The sequence below is a fragment of the Chiroxiphia lanceolata genome, chromosome 7 (assembly GCF_009829145.1).
Source record: "Chiroxiphia lanceolata isolate bChiLan1 chromosome 7, bChiLan1.pri, whole genome shotgun sequence".
Taxonomy (NCBI): Eukaryota; Metazoa; Chordata; class Aves; order Passeriformes; family Pipridae; genus Chiroxiphia; species Chiroxiphia lanceolata.
In genome coordinates this window covers 6,782,418-6,804,899 of record NC_045643.1, presented here as the reverse complement: position 1 = coordinate 6,804,899, position 22,482 = coordinate 6,782,418, and the positions used below count along the sequence as shown (strand labels likewise).

Below are 22,482 nucleotides of genomic sequence, written 5' to 3'. Positions count from 1 at the left end.
CTCCAACTGCTACATAAAATAAACTCATCTTTCCTTCCAGCTGAGATATAATTTCAGCAAGACTGCTTTGTATACCAACTATCTTCTGGTCAGAAAGGCCAACAGTTTATTTACATGTTCTTTTTCCATAAAAAAGAAGTTGATAGGAAGAGCAGAGTATCACCCTATTTTTCATGGAAGCTCATGATTCTATCCAATGGTTCAAGTTTATCTACATTAAAGTAAATCTGCAGCAACATTCACTAAGTTTTTTTTTCCCCACTGTGAACACACAGCCTCATGGATATAAACCTCACCATCTCTGAACATTCCAGCTCAGAAGACAGAGGGAATCATCTATGAATAGCAGCTTAGGCATTTGCAGAACTCTTGTTGCCTATATCCAGTGACAGAGAAAGAGATCCTGAATAAATGGTGCCACAGTAGAAATACTGTTCAGTAGTTCAGTATTTTGCAGATTTTATTCTGAATCTCACCTCAGATGCCAATTACAATGCTCACCTATGTTACTACTACTTTTTCAACATAAAACATCAGCTAACACCACATTTTCTTGGCTCATGACTAATTATCTTCAATGTTCTCTTTTTCTCTACAGAGTAAATTCCCTTCCCTGAAATCCAGGTAAGGCAATTATGTCCATCAGTAAATCAGCCTTCATTCTACCTCACCAGGTTTTGATTTGTCTTTTCAAACATGGCTGGATACTTATAAAGAAGCACACCTATTCCATGAATGTTGGCATTTCAATTTAATTGAACCATTACCAATATCACTAGCTCAGCAGTGATGAGAAAATTTTACTGGCTCAGTTTTTAGAGACTTCTGTTTTGAAAATCACATCCCAGAATGGTTCATTCAAATTCCAAAGGGCTTTCAGTAAAACTGCATTGAAAACAGCAGATATGAAGCATTTCCACTCACATGAGACTCCGCTGAATATTACCAGGCTGCCATCTCTCCTCTAATGTACAACAGTAGCCAAAAAATACACCAGTTAGATATTCCATCAACTGCACAGTAATTGAAAAGAAAATACAGATAGTGGGTAGATTCCTCTTCCCTTGCATTCTTTCCTAGCTGCACAGAGGAGTTAAAACTCAGGAAGGACACCAAGCTGGCACACCCTGATGGGAACATTCCACAATTGCCTGGTACATATTCATGGCTCAAGGCCACACAGTGCCCAACCTGCACAGGTCAGCACTCATTTCCTGAGCCACAAGCTCAGGAAATCACAGATCACACGTTGCCTATTCTTTTGCTATTTAGAAGTGTTTTTTTAAAACACCCCACATCCAACACACACATGCTGGTGCTCCTATGAAATCAGGACAAGCTCTGCCTCCTTTCCTCATTTTTTTTTCTTTTTTTTTTTTTTTTCTTAAAGCATGTGGTTTCTATGTTCAGCTTTGTTGGAAAAATTGGGGGAGTGGAGGGTGATGCCATTTTAGTGATTAGTTGGGTAGTCATAATTACTTCTTTTATTGCTGTGCCATATTAAATCTCAGTTCAAGCATAGTAATTAAAAGCACCTATACAGCCAATTGAAATTAATGAGATTTTAAGCATGCTCTTTGGAGTCAGTGCCTCTATCAACCATCTTTTCACATGCCTTCCAGAGGGATTCATTAAATGCACAGGTACTCCCAAACTGTACTATCTTCCCCAACAATTGCTTTTCAAATCATCCCACAGAACAAAGACTGAACTAAACTCTCTCTCTCCCATGTCTGTTCAATAACATTTTTCTGTGTGAGCTGCAATCACCAGCAGGGGAATTGCCAAGGTAAATTACACCAGAGTCACCTGTGAGGAAGGTGGACACAACATTTCTGAGGAAGTTTCATAAGGACACACCACAACCTGTCTCCAACCCTGTGATATAACTGTAACAGTTAAAAGGAGAGTATTTTTAACAAAACCAAATCCTATCACTTTCCCATTATATGGCTTTATCTCCAAAATGTGTTTAAATTAGGCACTGAACTCTCCCAGCCAAGATCAATGGCAAAGTATAGCAAATGGGCTGGCTTAAGACATTAAAATGCCAGTTTGGTTTATGCTGTTATAAATGCATCCTATCATGTCTTTACACTTTATGACCTCTATTTTATTTCTAGGTAGCTTCACATATGACACATCCAATTATTCATGTCAAGAATGTAAAACTACCAGTATTTCAGTAAAAAGTGCCTACCATCATTTACGACAGTGATTTTTTTTTTCTTGACCCATTATTTCACTAAATGTAACACATTTGCTAAGACATTGACATGTGAGGACACTTCCTCCATAAAGTACATTTGTCTCTGAAAAGATACATGATGGTATGATTCTGTCAATACCAAACACTTTGTTCAACTATTACTTATCTTCAATAAAACGGGGCTCTCTTCAAATTGTGAACAATCGTTTGTGCTCTCTTTCAAACTAGTGTTTGACACAGAAAATGCAGCGCTAAAGGAGATGTTACTACTGTTTTTGTGGCATTGTAAACATTTCTTCTCCAGTATTTAGAAATGTTTAGAAAGAAAATACAAAAGTAATCCTTCTTTGTGTTATTTATCTTCATACTCAGCACTGGTGGAACATTTTAATCTCTGCAATCTGGGTGCTCCACAAAACAAGGAGCAGGCCCCCAATTAAAGAGCAGCTGTAAGTCAGGGTTTCTCTAGCAAGGCTCAGTTTGCAGTTACTCCTGAGTTCTTCACACAGGTGAAATTGCTTTATACTGTTGGTTTCAGGCAATTTTAATGGTTACACTTTTTAAATTCACAGTGAGCAGAAGCAGGATTAAGCATTAAACTCTCCTGCCATCACTCACATCAGAGGCTGCTTTGAGCTGGGCCGTGCAGGGCTGGCTGAATCACACAGGCGTGGGGTGCACGGCCCACTCCCACTGAAAGCAGCGCAAGGTTTGCCACTGATGTCAGTAGGAGCAGGATTAGATCCAGGTTTATCTCCACGGGAGCCTGACAGCTCACACTTTTGGTCTGGTGCACAGTAAATTGAGCATGTAAAAGGAAACTGAGCTCTGAAGTGGTACAGATTTAACTGGTAAGTTCAAGGGTGCACTTCTTCCCCTTCCTCTGTCCTTTTCTTCCTTCTGCCAAAAGCAAAGCAAAGGCTTCCCAACTAGGAAGGCTTAGCCAAGGAAGAAAGAACCCCAAACATGATAGAAATGTTTTATTAATATTTGCTAGACATATAAACACACATTACTTATCTGACTCAGCAAGTCTGTAAATCTGCAATAAAATCCTGTTACAGCCTTTTCTTAGACCTCATTTAAAAAAAGGAGAACTTAGGAGTCCTACTGTTTGAACACAGAGGTTCTGAAATGGATCAAATTGTGTCTTCATTAAATGGACCTAAGTGAACGTCAATAGTTACATTTTTTTCTTACGTGGTAAGTTTTGAGAGACTGCAGCAGTTTATTTTTCAGAGTGCAGATTTCTCCTCAGAGATCAAGCAATGTTCTTTCTCTCTCACTTTTTGGGGGCTGAACTGAGCATGGCAGCTTTCCTTTAACACCAATTTATTAGACTCAACTCCATCACCAGCCCTGCTTCAGCTCCTGCTGAAACCAGGAATAAAGACTACAGAGATTCGGTAGGTGAACAGATTCCACCCTGCTGCAAGAGGGAACTGCAGCCCAAATCCTGTCCTGGCTCTGCTGGTATAAGGAGCACCTTGCAGTGCAGGCCAAGCTTTGTGCTCACACAGGATGCCTCTACTCCTTCAGGTGACCCCCCTGTCTAAACCAAATTTGTCTAACACATTGTAAGCTCCCACTTACTCTCTTAGGAGAAAGCTGAAAGGCAGCACCTGAGCATGACTGGTCCGTAACTGTGGATCTCATTTGCCGAGGTCTGAGCACACTGAGCCCTCCCCCAGCCAGTCTAGTCCCACACATTTTGGGGTTCACTCTTGCAGGCACCACAGAAGTGCTCCAATCTGCCTACAGCACGGAGGTGGGCCATAAGCAAGTCCATCAGTGTGCCCACAGGCTTGTGTAAACCTCTCCTTGCACTCCAAACTCTCCCATTCCCTGGCATCCCCTCCACAGTGGTGGCACAGCCTCATTACCCCCGACACACTTGTGTGCTGCTAACAAGCTGCTCTGTCAACAGCAACACCCAAACAGAACAGGAAAGCTATTTTCTTGCGTTGGAAATGTATTTCATCTCCAGGGACCTTGCCTCCTTACATATTTTGCTGTTCTAAAAATTACTTTGTCCTATTTCTATAACTTGAAACAGCCTCTTTGGCAAATAATACACAGAAAGGGAAAATTGAATGTACCTGAGAACAAAAAAATACAAAAAAAAGCACATGCAGAACAGAAAAAGAGGGCAATGCATTACATTAAATGAAGTCTGATAGCTTGAACTTCAGATTCAGCGAGGTCTAATAGTGAGGGACATTTGGACAAAATTCCCCTAATAAATTTATAATTAACCAGCAGAAAGCAATGCTCCAGTCAGACTTCTATTCTGTGGTGAAATTAGATAACAGCCAAATAATCACAGTCCTTGAAAGAGCATTCTGTGAATGCAGGAGAAAGAGGCTGCAAAACTTTGTGCCTCACCATTGGGATTAAAATGCTTATTTGCCTCAGTTCCTTGTAATTTATGTAACAGAATATGTATTAGTGGAAAAGCAGCCAATTATAACACCGTGTTTATTTTTCTGGCAGAGCTCTACTGGGCGTGTTTAAGTAGCAGCTGTGTATTTATTGAGCGTGTGGAAACTTCCACCACCAGTGAGATACTGAGCAGTGCTTTGAGGAAAGAAACCTCTTGGACAGCAAAGCACCCAGGCAAGGTTTTAAGGGCACACTGGTTGCTGTGGTGGTGAACACAGACGTGCTGACTGCCTGATGCCAGCCTGGAAAATAACAAAACCCTGTATTTTCTACCAACAGTTATTGAACGTGTCACAGCATGAAGTGCACACAGACAGTCGTGGGTTGGGTTTTACAGAACAAAAGACTCTCCCCGGTGCCATGTTTGGTTAGAACTCCCTGGCACAAAGAGACAAAAAAGAAATATAATCAATTCCCCTTTGTTGTTTGAATGATTCGAATACCACTCAAACCCAGGATCAATTTTGAAAACCATTGAGAATAATAAATATGATTGACAATAGCTTTATGTTTTTTATGAGTGAAAAGCGCAAATTACTGAAATAATAATATTGTACTTAGTCTTTCATTAGGAGGTGTGAAAACTGTTTGTCGATAATCTCTCTCCTTTTTTATTGGCTTGAAACATGAATAATGAATCTACTCATTATTACACTGAAGATTCAGGCTATTACATCTTACATTTCTTTGAACAAACAAAGGGTTGTGTAAGAAGCAGTATTATTATTTTTATTATTTCTTGCTTTCAGAAAAAGGGGTTTTGGTGTGAAGCTAATTTTTTTAAAAGGAAAGAAAACAATAAGACATAAAATCTCTACTTAAGAATGGCTTATGGTGTTTTTGCTCTAACTTCCCCTGTTAGCATTATGATTTTAGATCAATATAATTACACCAATCTAATCACAGTGCACACTCAAAGTAAGTGTCATTGGATGAGAAGAACAGTATCCATAATTACCAGATCAGACAGATTTCTACATTAATATAGTGGCACTGTAGAATCCTTTAAAGATGTGGCTGGAATGGAGCACATCTTTAAATGTAAGGATTTTCTTAAATGTTCAGCTGAACCAGGACCAGAAGATACATCACTTTGCCAAAATTAGCCTAAAAACAGAACAGAAATTAGCACTTCCATAGCTGTCTCAGAGACACCACGTGATTGTCCTGAATTGCAACAAACATGTTTTCATGTGTAGCTGTTCTGGAGTTTTGCAATAGAGCACATACATTTTCACACCAGACTGCAATATGTTCTTCATTCCCTGTTACTGTGTAGGCTTGGTTGAACCCTGTGTCTTGTCAAGGTATCTTTAGAATCTCACTAGTCAACACCTAATTGTTGGCAGCACGGGGCATTTTTCAGCTCATGGCAACAGCTGCTGCAAAAGCTCAGTTTCCTTTGAAATTGGGCTCTAAATCAATTTTGGTAATTTATTTCAGCTACTTTAGTTTGAACAGAAGCCTGTTACTTACAGTCCAGATTTTTCAGAAGTGAGACGCATTTTTATATGCTTCAAATTTGGATTATTTCTCATTTGAAAAAGATAATATTTTCCCAGATGACCTAGAATTAGGTCATCAAAAATGACTCCGAAAGTCATGGAGCCGGAAGAAGATTTAGGCATCTATATCCAAAATGTAGATCTTGGGAGCCCTTTCCGAGGACCATCTTGGTCAAATACAGACCAAGGGAATGACAAGGCCTTGCTTGTAAATCTGTGTAAAAGAACAATGCTTAGGCATGATCCAAAGTCCTTTTATTCTGACTTACTGAGTAATGCTCTCTCACCCAGAAACAACAGATTTGTTAACACTGCTCTAAGGAACTCAATTTAGTGGGCATTCCCAGAACGTCTGTAATATACCCTGATGGGATTTGGACCCCACAGAAGCTGCACTGGTACCCACTCCAAGCATGATGCAGGAGCACAACCCCTACATTCCTCGACCATATTTCAAAATCTAGGCTTAGTTCTGCCCTCTGCCTCAGGGAAGTCGACACCCACGTGTTAAACCATCTGTTCATGGCTGTGACTTTCTAACTTTTTCCTCGAGTCTGTCCACAGGCACAAAATAAATTCCATCAGCTGAAGAAAAAGCTTTATGCAGACCAATGGTCCTGGCACTCAGAGAGATAAGATCTGAAGCAGTCCCCCTCCAAGGTCAGCTCCTGTATTTCACAGTTATTGGATAAAATGCCATTTCAGTCCTTTGGACAGGAACTAGAACATGACCTGCTCTTCATCTGAGATGCCTGTGTCTCCCTTGCAACACACAGAAAGCAGAACCATCTATCCCAGAATTACTAACGTCGGCTGAGGGACGTGGTGCACTGAGATCAGAAAGGTGATGCTTACATTATTTTTTGACTGTAACCCTTGCTCAGCAGTTTCTGCAAATCAAGTTTCCATAAGGGATTTTTCTGTGGGACAGTGAAGACAGGAGCACCAGAAATCATTTATTGAAAACCATAGCCTTATTTTATTAAACAATTATCTCCTACCCCCTCAAGGCATATGGGTACGAGATAATCAGATCAGTGCAATCTCAGTAATAATAAAATAGATCTAAACCATTTAAGCTGACATTAAACACTGCAGAGCGAGTACAAGCGCGTTTTCTGCTCAGCAGTTCTGCAGCCAAATAAGCAAAGTCTCGCTCCCTGGTGACAGTGGGTTATCCTCAATTATCATATCAGCTGACATCAGCACTGAACTCATGTCCTGTTTTCACAGGCAATATGGAGCTGCCATGATCTTATTATTTTGTCTTTTTTTTTTTTTTTCTTTTAATTATTTATTTTATTTTTTATGACAAAAACTTTACCTGTAAAACTATTGCCTTTTCGGGCTGACCCTGAACAGCTCAATCCAGATGTCTCAATTCCTCCAAGGACATACTGCTGCTGATTTTGAAAGCTAACATTATATATGTATTTTGATGGATCACTGTTAAGTGACTTAATTTTGTGTGTGTGTATAATAATGCCTATGTTAGAACTAGTTCTAACCAAACAGGTTATTATACAGTTTTAGGCTTTTGCTGTTCAGATAAAACGTTGTCATGAAAAAAAATATTGCCATCTAAACTCATCACTCAGATGCCCTTTACAGTGCATTCCAACCATCCTGAAGAATTTCTTTGTAATTTCTTTCATTCTCTTCCTTTTCATCATGATCACATAATAAAGAATAGGGCATTATATGCACAACTACTGACTGGTGAGACATAACATGGAAAATGAGAAATGTGACAATGAAAAATAAAATTTGAAATATCTTTACACCAGAAGACCAGATAAACTTACTGTCCTGTATTGGAATGCACATTTTCTGTTGAATCTTGGTATCTCACTGTGAGGCTGATCTGATCTATTTCTTCTGAAAACTCACTGACAATGTCATAAATAATTGCTTTTTATAGGATTTTAAGTCTGTAACAGTATATAACAGCACATTTTTTTCAAAAGCACTGCTCCTGTAACACTAAAGCCTAAAATACCTTGCCAAAGCCTAAGTTCATCCCACGGGGACCTATCATACCATATTCTCTAGAAATCTGCATATTTAGGGCAGGATTTCCAAACCTCCCTGACAACGCAGAGTCTGAAATTCATAGGATTTTTGGGTGCCTAAACAATGGGATTTTCAAAAGTGACAGTGTGCCCACTCCAACATATTTTCAGTCAACCCTTCAGGCACTTTTAAAGATCCAGCTCTCGGTGTGTGTGAAATGCAGAGAACCCCAAACATCTGCTGAGGTGAGAACTTTGTTACCTGACTTTACCAGGATCAGGCAGCAGCTGGTAAGGGGAAGAACAAGACATGGCTCTCAGGCTTCTGTCTGCCCAAAGTCACACATTAAACTGCACGATGGATGCCCTGGGTCTGTGCTGTTTCTAACACAAAACCCTTGCCTTCCTTCAAAAAGAAAATCAACTGTTGGAAAACTATTGACAACTGAACAAGAACTATATAGGAGACTGGCAGAATAAATGTAGAGAACTCAACTACATCCACACAGTTTTTACAAAACTGACTTAAGTCAGCTATTAGCCCTCAAAAAAAACCCCCAAAAACCAACAAATCAAACCCAACAAATCCCCTTTATCCCCCAAAACTCCAAACAAGAACTCCATCATTAGTTTACCTCAGAATCCATTTGCTGGTCTAGCTTTAAAGTGATAACATTCTACACAGGATAGTAAAAGCAGTACCAGCTCTTTATAATCTAATTTCACCACCTTCTTAATTTATTTTTAATAAGTTTAAAAAAAATTTTTTAATATATTTCTTTTCTATCTTTAATCCCAACCCATCTGCAGGAAGGCTCCTGCAAGCAGCATGGGTAGCTCACACTGTCCAATGCACACATAAAGGGAGTTCTGCCAGCTCTGCTCCCTGAGCATCTCATACAGATGCACTGGGCCCCAAAACCATCTACACACCGTGAATGGTCCTACCAGAAGCTGTCTTAATGTTTTCTGGTATAGAAAAGAAAATGCCTTTATCAAAGAAGTCAGATGAAGAAAAACCTATGGTCTCAGATTCAAAAATGGAACGGCAAGTGAATGTTAGAGACCTCTCCTTATTTATTGCAAACCAGGAACTTCAGTCCTTGTTATTTTTGAAATAAAAATATTTTTTGTTTGACTGAACAGTCAGTTGCAACAGTGCAGAGAACCACGAGAGCCTGGGCCAGGACTGTGTATTGTGAATTAGCATCATGCAATTACACAGGATATTAATGGATGTGTTTAATCTCCAGCACGCAGATTCACTGCATAAAATGCAGTGTTACCCTTGTCGTATACTAGTTTATTTTCTTCCACTTTCTAAATTTACTGAAACTTCTTCAGGCCTATTAAATGAGCAAATCCTTTCTGAAAACAGTACAACAAGGCTGAAACGCAATAAATATAAGCACTTTAATATTTAAGTGAGGAAAATGAATTTCAGTGTGTTTTCAAATTGGTTTTCTTCAGTGCAGAGTTTCTTTATTTGTCCAAATAAAATGGATTTGAGTGGGTGGCAGCTTTAAGGAGTTATGCAGTGCTATTCAATGGCTTTGTGAACTTGGGAAGGTATTATGAATAATGGATTTGCTGTGCTCTTAAACACGGAGCCACAACAAAAACAATATCATTCGAGGTTTTCTAACAAGCAGCTGCTGGAGTGAAGAATAAAAAGCCTGGCCTACTGACTGAAGCTACAGGTGCATGTTTGTTGAGATCAGTGCAGCAAACCATGGGATTGGAAACATGTTTTCAGCAGGAAAACCACTCAAACAAAGAATACGGAGAGCTAAATTCCCAAGGATACCTCCCACCACTTTGATCTGCTATTTTCTTACAAGCCCATTTTTACATTCTACACCATCCCCACTTCCCCCAGACAGAGCTGGGAAAGGGCTGGATTTCCCTTTGCCAGCTGCTGGAGGGAAAGATTAACTTGAAACACACACAGAAACTATGAGAGTACTGGTTTAGTTCCCTCCTTTTATAGATCTGAATATGTATCTCAAGGGGAGAGAGTCCTTTGCTTTATTTAGTAATTAATTTAAAAAGACTTTAATTTCATCAGCAAATTACACAATCTTGAGCATTAATGGAAACAATATCCAATCATTTGCAATATAAATAGACTTAAACAAAATGAATTTGAGAAGTGTGCACCTTGATTCTTTGGAAATGAATCTGCCCTCAGTCTGATAGAAAATCAGACCAGTTTGGGGCATCTAATCCATTCCTAACAATGGGCAAGTTTTCAGTACAAGGGGACTGGAAAATGCAGCAATTTCTCTGAGCAGTGGACACTTCAGAGTAGGAGAAGGAAGGATGTCTACCTTTGAGGTGGGATGATCTTATCCTCATTTTCTTCCCAAACTTGCAAATGCAAAAGCTGTTCACCTTACACACATAGGCACCTGAACTCTTCCACAGCCTGTTGAAGAGAACCTCAGTAATCAGGATTTCAAATTCTGGTCCCAAAAGCCTGAGTGGTGTATTTGATAACCAACATATCAGTACTTGACAGGATTTTAATACCAGAATTGCAATTCTAAAAGTTGTGACATCATCTTATCTTGTTGATACATATATATCAAGCAAGTCTACTAAAATCTTCAGTTGCATATAGCAAAGCTTAGTTTACACTATTGCTGAAGGTGCTGAATATGTAATCAAAGTATTGTCTAGCCATGACTGATAACCTGATATGGATCACTTAAAAGGCTGACACACTTAGAATTTAGTTTTTTTCAATGTGTAGAGCCAGCTGCTACTTCCCACCTAGCATTGCATATTCTATCCTCAAACCCTTATCTTCATCTTAACCTGCCAAACACACTTAGCTCAGATCTGTATTACTGTGAAACAAACTCTGACATAAAAAAAAAAAAGCTACAAAAAGGGCTTTTAAAATGGCAGGACGTAACTGCAGTAGATCACATGCAGTATTTTTACTTCTTTCTTTGAATTTCAGAGGAGGGATACCAGTAGAACTTCAACCATGCTCCCAGCGTGCAGCCAACTCACATGCCCTTTATGCAACACCAACGCCCCAGGACCGTCTGCTCTGTGTTAAATAATTCACCAATTTTGTTGACATTTTACTGCAGTCTCAATATTAAGATTCCATTATCTAGAATGTTTGTTTGGGTGACAGAAATGGGTTTGAAAGAGACACTAAAATATAAAGAAATTCATTGGTTTTGCATCAAGTGGATAATTCCAATACATATTTAATAGGTTTCCCACAGACACACAGGCCTTTGCAGGCTCTGAGTTCAGTAAACAGATGCATAAAAATTGTCTTGCAGATGGTGAATTGATTCCTAGCTGGGAAAGATATTGGTCATCCTAGAACAAGGGTTTTGTGTGATGTGTCTCAATTCACATCAGAAAACCTATGCTGAATATTGAAGTGTAGAAGGGAAAGTGCCAACATTTTTGTTTTCTTCATCTTGATCTTCACCTCCACTAAGGCAACCCTCCCTTATTTTCATGAGAAGATTCAGCTTGGATGTATAAATAGTTCACAGACTTAACCACTTGTCTCATGTGGATATGGGCTTTATAGCTCCCAAAGCCTATTCTGAAGAGTCTGAGATCTGTCTCAATCCACACAGGGTACCAAAATAATTGTATCATATGTATGTGGTCCAACCATTTAGGGAAATTTAAGATTTAGGACAGAAATGAGCCCCAAGTTTTTGAAAACTGTCACAGAGAAAACCACTACTGGGCTGCAAACAGTATTTGTTCACATTTTAAGGAGGTACAAACACAATTCAATGTCTTCCAACTTCAATAAAAGACCCAGGGCACATCTTCTTTATGTAAGAACTGTTCAAGGATTTGTGTTCATTTTCCAGATGAGGCTAATCAAAGATGAATGTAGTTTGCTTTAACAGGATACACATGCCAGACAACCAGAGTTACAGCATTTGGGAGAGGGAAGAATCTCACAATACAAGGTTTTGTGTAACGTCTGAACCCTTTAAAAAATTCTTTTTATAAAAAAGGAAGAAAAAAGAAAAAGACATGCCAAAAGCATCTCACACACACACATACATCTCTGAAGACTGCCTGGAGCCAGGGGACAAGAATTCAAACAACAGGAATTTACATATATCAAGGCATCCATTACAGCAGACTTCTGAAATCAAATGACCAATTAATTTGATTTCAAACCAGAAGACATCAGCAGCTACAAATAGTTCACCATTCAGGTGGATATGCCTGTCAGAGTAGTGCTGCTTGCGAGTAGTAAGATGTATTCCTGTTCTGGTTAATTCACTAGGGACACAAACAGGGGAACAACCTGCAATCACTTGTGCTGCAGCACACTGTGATTGTGGGTAACAGTGCTGCACTTTAACACGGATCACAGACTGTGTGTGTAATAGTTGCACTAACTGGTACTGACAGGATATGGTTGTGATGACGGAAATACATCATTTTAATGAACTGTTGCCTTCCCTGAATTCTGTAATAATATTTGACAGCTCTCACTGCTGTACGAATTACTCTGGTGGTACAATTCGGTTTTGGTTTGGTTGAGATACTGTAAGACTATTTCTAGGAGAGCAGGTGAGGTAAAGAAAAGCCTGCCAGTAATGAGTGACTGTAGCATGAAGGGAAGAGAAGATAATGAGCCTGGATTTGGAGTGAAAAACTATACTATGACTTAAATTGTGCTGCATGTCTACAGTGCTGATCCTCTGCATTTGAATACAGTGGAAACACCCTGTCAAGATCTGAATAACATTCTGCAGGAGTCATAGTTACAGTACCTGCACACTTGCAAATAAGACAAGGAATTCAACTTGCACATTGTCAATGAGGGAAAAATCCAAGACCTGAGACTCCTACATCACACATGATCCGAGTGGACTGAGCTTTCTGCACCTGCCAGCTGCTCTGGTTGGGATTTGATGGAAGGAAGCCTAAGCATTGCCTTCATCATTCCTCCTGCTCCTGAATTAGCTGTCAGGGAATCTAGGAGGTTCTTTGATAAGTGAGGTAAACCAAGGAGAAAACTGTCCAACTTCCAGGTCACACTACCTCAGCACTTAAATAAAGCAACTGCTGTCCAACAGGAATCTCTCAGCCAACTAGGCATAATTTAGGAAATCTGTGCAGCCCTGGGCTGACAGAGGACAACTAGAATATAAAATCCCCAATTGCATCTGTTTTTCCAAGCCATACTGGATGTTAAAATAATGAAGCAAGGAAACTTCTGAGATAAGAAAAGGACACACCCTTTCATGTCAATCAAGTGCAACTTTCTCCACTATCTTTCCATAAAAGAAGATGGAAATCTTACGTGGATAACAATTGTAGAGTTCAGGTAAGCCTACTAGAAATACCTGCAGGACTCAGACATTTTAGAAAGCAGCTCCATTCATCACTTTAGTTTTAAAAAAATAAAGTAGTAACTTGATTTTTTTTTCTTCCCCCTCCATTACTCAAAAATGGTGCTGTGGAGTTCAAGACCAGTAACAGAAACCAGAAAGCAAAGCACTTATATTTCTGTCTTTTCAATGCTTTTGGAAAAAAAGTCATAATATTCTTAGGATTAAAAAAAAAATCCCTCTAACCACTAAGAAATTCAAATATGCTTGTTATGTACAGGCTAAATTGCCATGGACAGTTCCTGCAAAAGCCACAGAGAACATGGATTTATCCAGACCTGCAGCCAAGGGCCACCAGTACAAACATTTCAGCAGAAGCTACACAGCTCCTGTCAAGTTTAACAATGTGATTAATAATCACAGAAACATCTGTTTCTCATGAATCTACATTATTACTGAAAATCCTATTCTTCTCACCTAGTAGGAACATTTGAAGACAACTAATTTTGACATTTTTTTAATGTTACCAAAGAATAGAAAGTTCTACCAATGGCTTCAGCAGTAACTCACCCTATAGGCTCCAGTAAAACCCTTCATCTCTTTGTTTAGTTTCACCAAAAGTAGACAATGGTATGACTTGCCCAGTTCAGGCATTCCATGGGAATTAAGTAAGATTTCTCTGGCTTTTTTGACTATAAATATATGACCATATTAAACATTGCTCATTACTGATCCCTGTTGTCTCATACTAACTCTGTAATGCAATTAAATTGGAAGTTTACAACACAGCATTCAAGCTACACTTCCTGTAAAATTTTGTACTTTAAGATTCCTCTCTTTCAGTATTTAGCTCTATTTTCCCCTTGACTGAATACCTATGCTTTGGATATCATTTTTTTTCCCTGATAATTCACATCTTCAAATTGATTTTTACAATTGGCTCTCTGGGAATTACAACGACCAGGTTTTAGATTTTCTCGGTGCTGAAAAATGTGTTATGGAACCGTAGCATACTTATAAATGTGGAGACTTGGGCATGGGCCTCGTTTGGATTTGAGGGATTAATAGCAGCTTGTCTCTCCAGCACTCCTCAGAGGATTCCAGAGGGAATTCTCCTTTATCAAAATGGCAAGCATTTCCTGCTGTGCTGTCAGGAGACACATTACAAACTACCCAAAGATGGTCCTGCCACATTTCCTCTGAGTTCTTCTACTTGCCTTCTAATTTCCTGGAGGACATTTGTCTTTTCTGAAAATAGATTAGCTTCACTTTTACTGGAATCAATTAAACATGGTATGTGGCCAGAAGAGCATGTGGCTTCTGTCCCACCAAGAAGTGAGTCAGACAAGTGTCACCCGAAAAGGGGGATTTGGACAAGGACTGGTTACACACCCTCATTCCAATTCCAAATGTGAAAGCATAGCTCCATTTTTGACTTTGACAATATTTATGAGTTTCTGCCAAGGAGATGTTACAGGATCCTGGTATGGATGCCTTTGGCGTGGTGAAAAATGACTACACATCTGATAGTAAATATTTCATTTAAAAGCTGTCCATTGCATAAGGGAAAAGGAAGAAAAAGAATCAGAGTATGAATGTCAAGGATGCCAGGAGAAACCAGGCTAAACTCTGGCCTTTTCACACTGCTCTGATGGTACAAGGTAAATGGCTTGACTAGTCAACTTGGCAACTCAAGCAACATTAAATAATTATTTCATTGAGACTAAAGAAAAAAAAAATCCACTCCAAACTACAACAGCAGCTTAAAATGAACTTCATCATGTCTTGCACTACACATGACCAAGATGTGTATTAAAGTAAACATGCATCATTGATGGTATCATTCCAAGGAAAGCTAGAGCTGAGGAGGGGCTTCTCATGAAACAAATTCCATCCCTCCTTGACGTCTTCAAAGTAAGCACTAACCCTAAATTTCCCAAAAATTTAAATGCTTCTTGTGAGAAGAAACAAAACTATAAACAGCAGTTACCAAATGGAGAGAAGTTATGACAGAATTTTAATGGAGGTTTAAGAGAAAAGAAGGAATTATTCAAACAAACTAGGAATTAATGTCATATATATATGACACTTTGGTAAAGAAGTGAAAATTCCAAGTCTTGTTGTAGAAAAGCAAAAGGTGTCAACAGTTATTTTTGTGTATATAAATAAGAGACTATATTAATGCCTTACTAACAAGATACTATCTTAGGGGTTGTGCAGGATAATTAACAGTAATCATGACAGATTAGTTACTTTTAAAATTTGCACCTGAACAAGTCCACTAACGGATACTAGTAATGACTGAAGATTGATGTAAATCCATATTTTAGAATTTTAAAATATAATTTGATTACGGGAGAAACTTCCAGGAACGACACAAAAATGGCCACGTTAAATGAAAAGGAAAACAAATAAGTGATGGGTTATAAAACAGCAAACAGAAAGCAGCAACAGCTCCAATTCACAAACATTTCTTCAGCCTGGGGTCTGTTACAGGACAGCACAATTGCATTTCTCTGTGGCCTAATTTCCTGTATTTTGCACTATTGAAAGAAAGCAGGCAAAAATGAAGAACTGGTCTAATGACTGTATAATGGATCAACTGGAGGAAAAAAAATTCTAAATGTTCTGACTTTGCTGCAAATAATTTCTTGGGCTCAAAGCATAAATAACAATGTTTGCATTTAACATACAGTGTACAGCATATGTTTGCAAAACTAAACAACTGCCTGTGTTTACACGAGATACATGATGCTCAGCTTGATTTGCATATCAGAGATCAGGCTGTAAATCTCTGATGATATTTACCGTTGGATAATTGAAATTAATCCTGCCAAAATGACTTTGACAGTCCTGAATTTACAGCTGGAGAAAACAGCCCTGGAGCTGCCTGCTGAGCTATGAACACAGCTGGCTGTGTGTCTGCAACCTGAGCTGTGCTCCTAGATAAAATCCTCTCCCAAATTAGAAGCCTCTTCCTTTCTTCCCCAGCTTCAGGTTCAGGTTGATTCCCATAATCATTAAGCAGTTGGGCTAACTTTGAGAAGAGCAGATATGTCTCTGTTTTGCTGTTTTGTTTTGGTTTTTTTATCATTTTTCTAACCATAGCAGGTACATTAGTTATCTTCTTAGTTATCTTCCTTCCCTGCCCTCACCTCCCCAGTGTTATGCCATTTGCTTTCAATGTCCTTTAGAAGTGGCCAACTCTCCCAGCAGAAAGCATCAAGACATTCCAACACCAGAACTCAGACTCCCTCAAATCCTTCAGTAACTTGGATCATGGTTGTGTCTCAGCCTGTGCCTGTCTCTTCCAGGAAGAAGGAATGTGCTTGGATGTTTGTTTGTTTTCTGTTTTGTTTGTTGAACTCAGATTGTCTCTTCAAACAGAAGGCACATAAGTTGTCCAGGAGAACAACGAGGTTAACTACAAAGCTACCTGATGTTATCCTCCTGTCAGGAGTGTCACCTGTGCCTTGATGTGTGATTGACACTTTCAATACACACAAAAGAAGAACATTTGTGAATATTACCCATAGCAAAAGAAAATAATAAAAAGACCAGATGTAGTTTCACCTTCTAAGAAAACAAAACTCAAATATTTAGTAGGCAGAATTTTCTTATCATTGCCAAAGAATTACGTAATTTATTGAAACTGTTGGCAACCTTTTCCAATTTAAGAGATGTTGCATCTTGTGATGATTGTGAAAGTTGCACTTTGGGTTTTGGTGCTAAAAGATAGCAAATAGCCTCCCCAGTTTCTTGATACCAAATTTACAACTACAGAGAATGCTATATATTTTTCAAAAGCAACATTTATAGATAGAAAAGTATGTTTCTAATGTATAAAAGGGGCTTTTTTTGAAGCCTGGAAATAAAAAGACAACTGCCACCCATTACAGAAATGGATGCACTTTTATTTGTAGCATTTATTTACAACATAGCTCTTTCAGAAAGGTGGCAGTGATAGCTTTGATATTCATCTTGCTTTCCCCCCCCTACAACCTTCTGCTTTCCAGGACTTTCCAATCTGAAAGCAGGCATCCATCCAAATATGTAATATTAAGGAAGAGAAACAGCTCTCATTTATAAAATCTTAATTCCTTGTCAGTGGAAAGAGTAAAATCACCAGATTAACTGTGATCACTGATTATTATCCTCCCACAAATATGCTATCCTGTGCTCTGCCCCCTGTTCAGAGCTCGTGTCAGCTGGCAGACACCTGGAGAGGGAGAACGCTGCAGATGACAACTGGATAAGCACATATTCTGTGGGGATGAGAGGAAAAATAACTTCCTAGGCATCATAAACCCTTGTGGAAAGCTTGCTCCACCCTCCTGAGCTGCTGCACGCCCCAGCCTGCAGGAGTCTGGAGGAGATGCACATTTACTGGTACCTAGCACAGCTGGCCTCATCTGGATCAGAGAACTGCAGGCACCGAACGGATTCACAGGGGACACCCCAGGAATCAGCTGGGATCAGTGCTGCCAAACTCAGCCAATTAGCCTGCCAATTAGTACTGCCAAGTCAAAATTCACTGCAGGTTCTTTTGTAGAGCATCTCCATATATAAGCACCAGTAAATTAACAATCCAGTGGAAGCTCTGAGCGCCATTAATCTCAGTAGTTTTCCCTTATTTCCAAATCAGGCCATATATTCTGCACGGCCTGATTTTCACTTGAATTAGCCAACATGAGCATAAGGCCCAGTTGCAGCTGACTGTTCTGGAGTCAGGTCTCCAGGCAGGATGTCTTAAGCCTGAAACAGCCTTGTCATCAAATCCCTTTTACAGAAGCCCTTCAAGAGCATCTCATGTTCCCACCGTACTTGTGCTGTACTAAGTGCATATACCATGTACACTCCTACAGCACATCCTACAGATTCATCTCAACAGACCAGCTAAACAGAACTCAACTGGCTTTGGGACTGGGGTAATGGAACATAACCCAAGTTTGTACCGGGAGCAGACTGAAAGGCCACCAGTGAAGACTCCCAGTGAGGCTTTTTTGTTCCGTACTCTGAATACTCCTATTTTAATCAGACTATGCCAATTTTTTGTCACCTCCTGCTGCCTTTAGCCACTGAGATTTCTGCATGACTTCAGGCTGCAACAATTCTGTGCCTATAACCAGCCTTTCACATCATGGCTGTGTCCTTACTCTCTTAATTCAAATGCAAAATGCAGATGAGATAGACTGGAGGTAGAAAATGAGAGTTGCTGATGACTGTGAGGGGGAGGCATGGGTTGGCGGTGAAGGTTTGCTTTGATTCCTCTGACTACAAAAGCCTCCTTGGAAGAGAAGATATTTTAAAATGTCTAAACAAAACCTCTGTCTATGCAAATTCAAAACCATTCTGACATAAAATTAAAGCAATTCTTGCCATTATTTCTTAAAGGTCATGAATATGCCATAAAAGATGATCAAGGCATTAAATTACTGCAACAGGTTAAGAGACAACAATACATTAGATTTCTGGTGTTTCCATTTCTAAGGAAAACACTGACCATTAATTCTTATTACTGATAGTAAATGGTGGAGGCATCATCTGTTATCAGAACTGGCTGACAATTTCTGTTATAAAACCCACTTCTCAGCTGTCTTGAACTTTGCCAAACTTTAACTGGTTTGTCTGTGTTTTATAGAAGTTGAATATGTGCTTCAAGCTTTCATTTTAAGTAACTGCTCTCAGCCAAAATAACTTGGAATAATTCACGAAAGGATAGATTTTGAAAAAAAAGTTTTGAACAGTATTTAATGCGTCCTCAATTCACAGTCTTAAAGCAAGACTGGAAATCTGATCCTGACAGAGTTTTAATCAGCTCTCCAAAAAGTCTGGGTGAATTACAACAGTTTGGAAAATCTCAACCCAGGACTCTCTGCAATTGCAGCAGATTAAGTAGCATTTAGGAAAAGGAACGAAAGAAGAAATTCTTCCTTGCTTTTTCTGTGAAGTTTCTTTCCCTGCAGTGGCCAACAAGCTTGAAGGACTATTTCATCTCATGCAAATGCAAAAGAAAAAAAAGACCAATAGCAAATGGAAAAAACCATTAGGACTGCATAATAAAGAACCAGGGAAAAGACCTGTAAGATTGAAAACTTCTCTGTGGGCTGGTGACATTCAGTTGTTAAAGATCAGACCTAGTACAGTACAGTGATGCCAGTTACACCACTCCCAAGTAATTCAGGAGTCGAGAAGACGCAGTTTGGAAAAAAAAAAATTCCATTCCATTTCTTTAAGTTGTAAGTTAACCAAAACTGAATATAATTGAAGAAAGTTCAGGAACTAATAATTAACTGGTAAGCAGGAATATACTAATATTCTAGAAGCAACTTCATAACTATGCATTTGCCTGGATAATAAAAAGGTATACATTGATTTATTAATCAGGAGTGACCTTGCTGAAACATATATAGTGACTTTATATTTCCACTTGGCCAACCTTAAAGTGTGTTGCATACTTAGGAGCTAGAAGTACTACATAGAAAACTTACTCAAAGGTTTAGTCAGTTATTTATTTAAACTACATATTTAAGTTCCACAAAGCTCTTACCTTAAAAAAAAAAAAAACCAACACTGCAGAACAACAGATGCCAAGTAAAAGCAAATATTTTAGCACTATCTGAAATCCTTCCCATCTCCCTGTTTAGTAAAGCTTTTATCTGATAAACCACATCAAAGTCTGTTTTTTCCAGTCCTCTCTTTAATTTATCTGTGTTCTCCAAGTGAACTCCACCAATCGATGCTAAATCGAGCTAAAACACAAACCCGTGGTTATTAAGCGAAGTTATCAATTACCTAACACAGACTCTCCAGGAGCTCCCTACCTGTTAACATCCCAGATTTTGCTCGTGCTGTCCATGGAGGCAGAGGCCACAAAGTCCCCCCGGGAATGCCAGGAGCAGCCGTGGACAGCGCGGGCGTGTCCCTTCAGGGTCAGGATGCACCCGCGCCTCGAGAGGTCCCAGATCCGCACCGTGGTGTCCCCGCTCGACGTCACCAGCTGGGTGCCACTGGGAATAAAAACAGCTTTCAGCAAGGGTATAGGTGAAGATGTTCTCAAGGGACACAGCAAAATAATTTAACTCTGTTTAGAAAGACAGGTTAACTAGCAATTGATGTTACATTAAAATACATACGAACAAAAATCATGTTTGAAAACATTCCTGTTTTTACTTGACACGGTTTTCTGACACGTCACAGATGAAGTGGTCGCTTATTAAATATACTATCAAAAGACAAGGAAAGGAGATAGGAAGGGGCTATCTCCCACAGGAAAGTGAACACAGCTTCCAAAAATTACTTTCCTACCTTTTGTAGTCTGTTTATCAATACAGTTTATCAATAAAATAAATAAGCCCAGAGAACTGCTTTCCAAACAGAATAAGACAGATTCAGGGAAGAATCTTTTCTTATTTCTCAAATTCATACCTTTCTACATGTAAATTATTATTAAAAGCATCCCCATTTTGTCTCTTCTAACTCAGCACAAACACTTTAACACATTCACTATCTCTTGGGTCATTGATACATTACATGAATGGAAAATACAGAGTTTAACTCAGATTTTTTTGATCAAATCTTCAGATAAGTATAATTCTGTTTCCTTTAAGTAGGAACATATGGCTTCAGACTAAAAGTTCACCTGTAACATGTTCTATAACAAATAGTAGAGGATTCTTAATAAAAAGAAAATAATAAAAACAAGTATGTGGAGTTTTACCCTTATTAAACTCTCCCAGCCCCAACCTGTGGCTCAGGATTTCTCTGTGCTTAACAAGCACATCCGTAAAGTTTTTTTCCCCACGAGTAATTGATTTTTGAACATATGCAAACTTTTGGCACCCACAATCTCTTATGTCAATGAATTCCAGAATTTAATTACACATTGCGTGAAAACCTATTTTGAGGTCTTAAATACCTTACTCCATTTCACTTGATGCTTCTAATTCTAATACTGTGATTAAAAGTAAACATCTACTACACATCCACCATCTCTAAATGTGGTACCAACCGTGGTGTTTCAGGGCCCTGTTATATTTTACTGCAAAGCTGAAGATTCCTGCTCTTTCGACTCATTCCTCACGCAGACATCATTCCAGCTCCTGGGGCACATTTACCATCTCTCTCTGTACCTTTGCAGTTGCAACTGAAGAAACAGGTACCCAAGGAAGGGATACAGCGAGACAGCAACGTTTCCTGGTTTATTCTGTATTCTTGTAATTCAGTCAGCATTTTTGGCCCCACCACAAAGAAGCCGACCACAGCAGCTCCACGATTGCTTTCCTCAGTACTGAGAACTAGCTGAGACCCATTCTTCTCTATGGACAGCTAGGGCCATTTTTTCTTATGTGCTTTACTTTGTGTTCATCTGCATTGACTTTCATCTGCCACTTCACCATCAAGTCACCTGTTGAGACTGGAATCTTTTCCTCTAATTCTTCACTTGCTCCTTTTTCCTGTCCTGGCTAATTAGCAAACTCATCCACCTCATTCTTTTCCCCAACTTCCAAGATGGTCTTAACTTAGATCCCAGCACAGATCCCCACAGGACTCAAAAATTCATCTCTCCATTCTGAAAGTGACATTTTGTTCCTGTCCTTTCACCACTTTTTCAATTCACAAGATAAATTTCCGGTTTATTCAGGACAGTTTTGATTCCTGGGGAGTTTTTGTCAAACGACCTCCAGAAGAATTTACTGCAAATCCAAGTGTATGAAATTCATGAATCTCCCTTGATCAAATGCTCAGCTAGCCTTTTGGAGAACCCCCAGCTGATTTCTGAGGCTTAATTTCCAAAGCCATGCTGATACTCCCCCGGGTTGCGCTGCAATAAATGTATCCATGTATCCTGTCATTTTGCTTCTTAATATAATTTCTATCAGCCTTTCCAATATAAAAGTCAGATCAATCTATCTGGAGTGCCTTCATCCCAAACTCCTTTAAAATACTGGAAAAAAGTTAATGCAGCCCTC

The 22,482-nt window shown here is 39.2% G+C and overlaps 1 protein-coding gene across 5 annotated transcripts in view; it reads right to left on the bottom strand.

Moving 5' to 3' along the window:
- Positions 1–22,482, bottom strand: part of VWC2L (von Willebrand factor C domain containing 2 like) — a 423,395-nt gene that overhangs the window by 203,856 nt on the left and 197,057 nt on the right. For all 5 annotated transcript variants that reach the window (XM_032693013.1, XM_032693014.1, XM_032693015.1 and 2 more), the window contains one exon: positions 20,335–20,520. In XM_032693013.1, coding sequence (XP_032548904.1) covers positions 20,335–20,520 — 186 coding nt within the window. The remainder of the gene's footprint in view (positions 1–20,334; positions 20,521–22,482) is intronic.